Genomic DNA, 8,038 nt, shown 5'->3' with positions numbered 1-8,038 from the left:
CCGTGGTTCACTCCAGCCCTCACCTCCTCAGCCTTTCTTGCGACACCAGTGATCCCTCCTTACCCGTTGATGCTCCCTATTCAGCTTGGTGCCTTAACACACTTTCTCCTGATGTCCATCCTGCCTCCTGCTTCCTCTTCTCCGGGTCTTTCCCAGGACGCCTCTGAAAATGTCAGCGTTCCAGGAGTCCCTGGCCATTCTCACCCCAGTGCTCTCTGGGCTCCCACATCTGCTGCTGGGGGCTCAGCCAGCCCTGGGCCCTGAGCTTTCGCCAGCCTGCATCTCCCCCCTCAGGCCCAGGGGTCCAGCTTCCCACACAGAGGTCCCCTTAGCTGTTCACTAGCACATCATACTCAATACAGCAAACCACGCTGCTGCTCACCCATTCTCCGTGTCGGGGCCAGTTCCAGGCATGGAAGAGCACGCCCCTCCCTCAGGGACACCCACATGGCCAGGCTCCTGGCCTTCTCATCCCTCCAGCGCAGAATGGCAGGTCCACCCATGGGGCTCCCAGACAATGTCCAGGTCTCGCCACTGCAGCCTCGGGTCCGTGCCCCTGCTTAGGGCCTTCATTCAGTCTTATCCCATCACCTGCACTGCCCAGCCTTGCCCAGCCTCTTCCCTGGGGCTCACGGGCAGCCATCCTCCATGTCTGCTGTGAGCATGCCAGCCAGCCCTCAGTGTCACGCACAGCCACCTCTTCACTCAGCCTTGCACCCCCAGAGATCAACTTAGCGGCTAACCCAGTGTCTGGGTGCGTTTGCAGCAGCAGCAGCGGCAGGCTGTCCAGGCCAGTTTAACAAAGCCCCTGGCGCCGCAGGCTGGGGCTGCCTGGGATGAAGGGTTGCTGTCAGGGCCCTCACACATTCACAGCGTCACGTGTGTGCTCGGGCAGGGACCTGTGTGCCCAACCCCTTAGCAGCAGGCACAGACACAAATACACAGGGACACCCGCCTGGGGACCCCACATCTCCCCAGTGCACACAGATGCCTCAGAAGCTGCAAGTCGCTCCTACCCCAGGGTCCTGGCTGAGACCAGGCTGGGATGGCCACAGGCTGGTGACAGACAAAATATGCAGTCCCCGGAGTCATCTCACTGGCATTTTATCCAGCCCTCTCATCATGCTTCCCTCTGCACCATGCTGCGTGCACACCTCCAGGGACGCGGGCTCGCTCTGCTGGGCAGCAGTCCCCCGCTCCACAGGTTCCCCACCTCTGCCCTGTCTCTTCTGCCCCCCGGGCCCTCATCCCTGAAAATGGGATGCTCCTCGCCTAGCCTTCTCTGGGCTCCACACCTCCATTCGTGCTGGGGTCTGTGTACCCACCCCCACGGTCATCGCAACACCATTTTTGGATGTGCTCCTGATGTGGCTCCTTATGGAGTCCCCGTGGCCGGAACGTTCCCTCTCACGGTTCCTCTCCCCCATCTCACCACGATTTCTGTCCACCTCGCCTCCTAAGCACGTGTGGTGCAGCAAGGTGACGCTGCTCTTCAGTCCCATCCTGCAGGTCTGAGACCACAGGACCCCACCTCCAGGCCAGCGGGTCATGGCATTGGGGGTCTCTCTGGGCCTCTTGCCCATGGGGTTTGCTTAAAGCTCTCATAGGCCATCCAGGACCTACACGCTCCCAACCCTGCCACCCACAGGCCTCCCTCTTCAACTTGGCCCTGCCCTCGGGTCCAATCTCCTCCCCCAGCCCCACCTTGGACACTCACTTCCACCACCACCACTGACCTGCCAGGTACAAAGAGGTGCTCAGTGGTGTCTAAAGGAAGAAATCTATTCAGGATATGAACCATTTGGGCCTTCCCCATGTGGGGAAGGGCTTACACATAGCCATGGTGGACACCCTGGGGGTTGGCCTGTGGCTGGGAAGCCTCCGTTCATCTGTTCTGACTGCCTGGACTGTGGTGAGGTGTGTAAAGGGTTTGGCATGCAGCGGTCACCTAGGAGATGGAGCAGGTGGGGGTGAAGCCGACTGCCCCTGCCCCTGCTCCTGCCCTGGCCTGGCCTGGGTTTGGCCAGCTGGTCAGCAGGATTCACAGTAAAGGGCGAGTCCACCTGGAAGGCACAGGGGCCCTGCTGGTATTGCAAAGCCTGGGGCCTTTGGGCATTTCTGAGACCACAGTGCCCCCTGGTGGCCATGCAGTCCTTCCAAAGGAGAGCACCGTGTGCCTCAGGGCTTGGGCCTCCCTCTCTGGGGGGGTTTGTTGTCACCATTTTACAGATGAGGCCCAGACCAGGTGGCTCAGCTGCCCAGAGTCACACAGCCAACCAGAAGTAGGGCCAGAACTCAAACTTGGGTCTGCCTGGCTTCCAAGCCACCACTGTCCGCCCTGCCAGTGGCTGCTGAAGGCTCCCACGGGGCCTGGGCTGGGAGAACACCCCCACATCTCCCACCTTCCAAAAGGGCAGGGACGTGGATTTCCCTGGTGGGAAAGACACTGTACACTTGGATGGAGGAGAAAGGGACAGGGGACTCCTGGGTCCCCCCAACCCCCATCCCCACCACTGTGCTGGAGCCTGTTGGGTGAAGGGCTACTGTTGTCAGCTCCAGAGGTGGGGCCCCTCACTCCCCCAGCCCTTACTTGGTCTGAGTGAGGCCTGCCCACCCCACACTGCACCTCAGTACCTTTCTCCACCACTGCTACCCCCGAGGCCTCTTCTGGTCACTGACCCAGGGCAGCAGCCCTGGAAGAAACTTGGGGCTCCTTGTGTTCAGCCTCCGTGCCCTGCTTGACAGGCAGGGGGTGGCCAGGCTCACCCAGCTGGTCATGGCAGAGCCGGGGTGGACCGGGTTTCCCAAGTCATGGACCTGGACTCCTTCCCTTACCCGGGGGTTTCATGAGCACAGAGAGTTCTTGGGCCAGGAGTGCCCCTGGCCCTGCTGGCTGCTCCGATGGCAGTCCTTCAGGCAGGAGAAGGTGGGGAGGGAGCAGCCAGCACCCGGCTGTGGCCCCCAGGAAGTCCTGCTTATGGCCTGGTGGTTGGAGCGGCAGGGAGGGGACAGGCACCCCGGGTCCCACCAGGCTCCCTCTGATGGCCGTGTCTTCCTTTGGCTACAGGGCGCTGTGCAGAGCTGCAGGTCCACGTCACCGAGGCCATGGCCATGGTGACTGAGCAGAGGGAGCTGATTGCCCGCCTGGAGCAGGATCTCAGCACCATCCAGTCCATCCAGCGGCCAGATGCCGAGGTGAGCCCCCTCTACTCCCTCCCCCCTCACCACCCACTAAGGGCTCTCTCTCTGGGTTTTGCCTGCTCACTTCACCTGGAGGCCCAATTCGGACAGAGGCAGGCCTCCTCCAACTGGCACAAGCACCCTTCAGGCACTGGCGTGGACCTCTGCCCTGGGAGCTCTGGGCAGGAGCAAGGCCAGGATTTACCCACCCATCTCACAAGAGGACTGAGGCCCAAAGATCATGGGAGGCTGGAGCCCAAGGGCCCTTGGAGGTCATCACATGACCCCCTCATTTTATAAATGAAGAAATGGGGCTCAGGAGAAGCCCGGCTGGCCCAGGGCACACAGCAGACTGGCTGGTAGGACCAGGGACGCCAGCCACTGTTGGCCATGAGGGCTGAGTGGCCAGGTGAGAGCCCTGCCCTGCTCCAGCTTCTGGGGTAAGCTCGGGGGCCCTGCCTTCTTTTTCATGGCCCATGAGAGGTGGCCTCTCCCGGCCCTCCTGTGGCCACTGTGTACCTGCCCCTGCCGCCAGTCCACCCCACTGCTCCTTGCCCCCCATTTGCTTGGCACTTGAAAGACTGTTCAATGCCGCATGTGAAGGTACCTCCCCACCTCTCCTCTCACCTGCAGGGTGCAGCCGAGCACGGCCTGGAGAAGATCCCAGAGCCCATCAAGGAGGCCACCGCCCTGTTCTATGGTGAGGAGGGGCCGACCTGACCCCCCAGGGCAGCCATCGGCCAGTGGGGAGCAGGGAAGGGAGAAGAAGTGATGCGGCCAGAGCCCTGGTTCCAAAGAGCATGCCCCCTCCCCCAAAGAAAGTCAGGGCCCCCATCCCAACAATGCAGCAGCAACATTAAGGAGCGGTGAGCTCCCCACTTGCCCTTGTAGGCCTTCGTCTGACATGCCCCCTGGAGGTCTTGACCCCTGTGGCCCTGCCAGTGGCCTGTAGAGGGCTGGTGGGTGGTGGTCAGCTCCCAGGGAGGCCTTGGCGTGGAAATGCAGCCAGAGAGCTCCCAGCGCTGATGGAGAGGTGGCCTCCTCCAGTGTGGAGGCCAGAACCTGTGAGGGGATACTCCTGGCTTCCGGCGAGATCAGTGGTCCTTCGCTTCCCCTGGAGCCGGAGTCTGACAGATGCAGGGGTCTTGGATCCAAGTACAGAGTAATGGGGTGGGGCCTGGCCTTCAGACTGTGGCAGGGACCCCCCTCCCAGGGCCCCTATCCTCATGTCATACCCCTCCCCGTCCCCCAGGCCACCCTTCCCCGACCTCTCATCACCTTGTGCGTAGACACCCTGTGCCTTCTACCCATGGCACTCGGCCAGAGCTCCCTCGCGGCTGCGACCACCCAACCTGAGGGCCCACTACTAGGCTCTGACTCCTTCCACCCCAAGCCACTCTCCCCTACTTCCTAGGACCCACGGCACCAGCCAGCGGCACCCTCCCCGAGGGCCAGGTAGACTCACTGCTGTCCATCATCTCCAGCCAGAGGGAGCGTTTCCGGACCCGGAACCAGGAGCTGGAGGCTGTGAGTCACATGCTTCCCTCCCCTACACTCCTTGGACCTGAGGACACAGTGGGGGACACGCAGACTTGGGGGAGAAAGATGTGTCACAGACCCCAAATTGCAGAGGGATTAGATTTGCTCTGTGCAGTCAAGGAGGGCTTCCTAGAGGAGGCCGTGCCATGCTGGGCTTTGAAAGAGGAATCAGACACCCAAGGTAGAGGAGATTACGTCAGCAGAGACATGGGGACAATGTGCCAGAAGGGAGTGCAGGTCATCGCAGGGCTCCTGTGAGAGCACAGAGCTGCCCGGCGAGTGCCCCACAGCCAGGTGGGGGCACCAGCAGAGGATTTCAGCAGGGGAGCAAAGGCTGGAGGGTCAGAAGGATCGCTTGGGCAGCTAATTCAGGACAGAAGGCTGGGGAGTGGTCACCGTCATCCAAGAAGAAACTTGTAAATCAGGTGGGAGACTTGGAGAAGCAGGGGAGGCTGGAGAGAGGAGGGTCTTTGAGGTCGATAGAGATGCACGGTCGAGGGATGTCGAGGTGCTCTGTGAGGTCTGAGAGCCCACTGGCTGCTCAGCACCTGGCTGGTGGCCATGCTGGAGGAGCGCCATGAGGAAGGGCAGTCAGCACAGGTGACCGGTCCGTTGCCTCTGGGCCTTTGATGTGAGGTGCCTCCACGTGCGCACTGTTGACACGTGGATGCTGACGGTAGCGCCCGCAGGAGGGCTGTGGTCTTGGAAGAGTAGGGAGCAGGAGAGTGAGGACGGAGTAAAAGGTGCAGGAGCACGCTGTTTCTTTTAAAGCCTCCAGGATGTCCCCACAGAGGGAGTAGACACTGGATCCAGAGTGCAGAGGACGCAGTGTCAGACCAGGGGAGCACCCAGAGTGGCACCATCCTGGCTCTGGGGACTGCAGACCCCACCCCCCATCCCATAGAGCCAAGCCCCCCTGACCGCTCTCCAAGGAAGAAGATGAGCCAGGAAGGTTTCCATCCTTTTCAGAGAGCCACTTGATGCTGGAATGTCTGACCCTTCCTCTCCAAACCCACAGTTCCCCCGGTTTCCAGGCTCAGACCAGGGAGGGCAGACAGTCACTGAGCAGCCACTGCGGGCCAGGCCCAGTGCTGGTCCAGTGACAAGAGTGGGCCAGATCCAATGAGACCCTCTGTGATCCAGGCTCACGAGGCTTCAAAGGAAGGATGTCAGGGAGGCTCCCCTCACCGCTGCCTGCACGGGCAGTGGACTGGGGACACCCACATGCCCGTCAGGGGCTGGGACAGCCACACTGTGGAATGCTATGCAGCCCTCAAAAGAAGGCCTTCAAAGTAAATTACATGGGAGAGAAAATGTAAGGGTTAAGTATTCTACCTTTTGCTTTGAAAATCTAGACTTTTTATCATGTACTTTTTAAAACTTATGGTAAAACACACACAACAAAATTTACCATCTTAACCATTTTTAACTGTACAGTTCAGTGGCATTAAATACACTCACCACCTTCCATCTCTAGGACTCTACATCTTCCCAAACTGAAACTCTATACCCATTAAGCACTAACTCCCCATCCCCGCCCCCGCCAAGCCCCGTTCTACTCTCTTTCTGTGAATGACTTCCAAGCACCTCCTGTGAGCAGAATCATCCAGTGTTTGTTCTTTGTGACTGGCTTATTTCACTAAACATCATGTCCTCAAGCTTCCTCTGTGTTGTAGCACGTGCCAGAATTGTCTTCTTTTTTATGTCTGGATCCTATTCCTTTGTATGGATAGACCACATTTGTGTATCCATTCATCTGTTGATGAGCACTTGCGTCACCCATCTTTGGCGACTGTGAATAATGCTGCTAAGAGTGTGGTGTGCAAACAGCTCTCGAGTCTCTGCTTTCAATTCTTTGGGGTGTACCCCCAGAAGTGGAATTGCTGGGTCGTTTGGTAATTCTGTGTTTACTACCATGTCCTTTGTAGTGCTGTTTGAATTGTTAACAATGTGAAGAAAACACCTACTTAAGCATTTGAATAAAATTGAAAAATGAGGTCCCATTTCACCTTGCCCCTAGATTGGCAGACATTAAAATCACATAGTATAGGATTCCATTTACATGAAATGTCCAAATAGGCAAATCCATTGACACAGAAAGTAGATTAGTGGCTGTCAGGGGGATGGGGGGAAAGGGGATGGGGAGTGACTACGGACAGTTTATTGGGGTGATAAGATGCTCTGGAATTAGTGGGGATAGAATTGTGAAGATTTTTTTAAAAACTGAATTGTAAACTTTAAAAGGGTGATGTTTATGTTATATGAATTATGTCTCGATGATAGTTTTTAAAGGCTGGTAATACCATAAACAAATAAAACATGATGAAACCTGACCCATGAACTGTGACTTCTGCCTGAGGCGAGGTCACAGGAGGAAAGGGGGCACTTCCCAGAGCCCGAGGAGGGTCGGTCTTAGTAGGTCAAAGAAGAGGCTGCAGGTAGCGGAGCAGTAGCTGTGCCAGCCTGGAGGCCTCTCCCGCCACCCCTTCCCCCGCTGGCCCTGCTGCCCACCCCCCACCTGCCTGCCCACAGGAGCACCGCATGGCCCAGCACACCATCCAAGCCCTGCAGAGCGAGCTGGACAGCCTGCGCGCCGACAACATCAAGCTCTTCGAGAAAATCAAGTTCCTGCAGAACTACTCTGGCCGGGTAAGTGCCCTCCCCAGTTTCAACCCCAGGTGTAGCAGGCAGTGCGGGCACTCCGAGGCAGGAGGTGGGGGCAGTGGCCTGCTGGGCAGCACTGGGCTGCCTGGCCCCCTCTGCCTGCCAGCTGTCCTCCCTAAGCTGGGGAGAGCCCCCCACAGGCCCTAGTGGAGGCTCATGCATCAGATCCATCCAGGAGGTGGTGAGGTACAACAAGAGGCAGGGAACACAAACTTACATTTGTTTAAAGCCATACCAGAATTTGGCCCAACATCCCCCAAAAAACAATCCAGAGCCCAGAGCGCGCCCTGGCAAGTATTCTACGTGGTTATGGTGTCAGCCCGGCACCAAAAGGTCTGGTCAAGGGAACATACCTGGGTTGCAGGTTTGACGCCCAGCCTGGTTGGTATGTGTGCAGGAGGCATCTAATCGATGTGTGTGTGTGTCTCTCTCTCTCATTCTTTCTCTGTCCCCTCTCCTCCTGTCCTTCCACTTTCTCTAAAAATCAATGGAAAAAATATCCTCAGGTGAGGATTAACAAAAAGAGAGAAAGAACAGAGTGGAAACCTACTCACTTGGTTCTGGGCCCAGGGGGGCTGCTGCTGGACCACCTCGTGCGAGGAAACCCTTCTGTGACTGTGGAGAAGCAGAATGGGCGGTGACACTTATGATGGGG

General features: G+C 58.1%; 1 protein-coding gene across 1 annotated transcript in view; it reads left to right on the top strand.

Annotated features, from left to right (window-relative positions):
- CUX1 (cut like homeobox 1) overlaps positions 1-7,753 on the top strand; it is a 281,408-nt gene extending 273,655 nt beyond the window's left edge. The window contains 6 exon segments of the mRNA XM_023753423.1: positions 2,857-2,926; positions 3,068-3,195; positions 3,814-3,880; positions 4,595-4,707; positions 7,252-7,368; positions 7,748-7,753. Coding sequence (XP_023609191.1) covers positions 2,857-2,926; positions 3,068-3,195; positions 3,814-3,880; positions 4,595-4,707; positions 7,252-7,368; positions 7,748-7,753 — 501 coding nt within the window.
- The last annotated feature ends 285 nt before the right edge of the window (positions 7,754-8,038 follow it).

The sequence above is a fragment of the Myotis lucifugus genome, unplaced genomic scaffold (genome assembly GCF_000147115.1).
Source record: "Myotis lucifugus unplaced genomic scaffold, Myoluc2.0 scaffold_45, whole genome shotgun sequence".
NCBI lineage: Eukaryota > Metazoa > Chordata > Mammalia > Chiroptera > Vespertilionidae > Myotis > Myotis lucifugus.
Note: the sequence above shows the minus strand (reverse complement) of the source record. Positions and strands in the feature narration are given on the sequence as shown.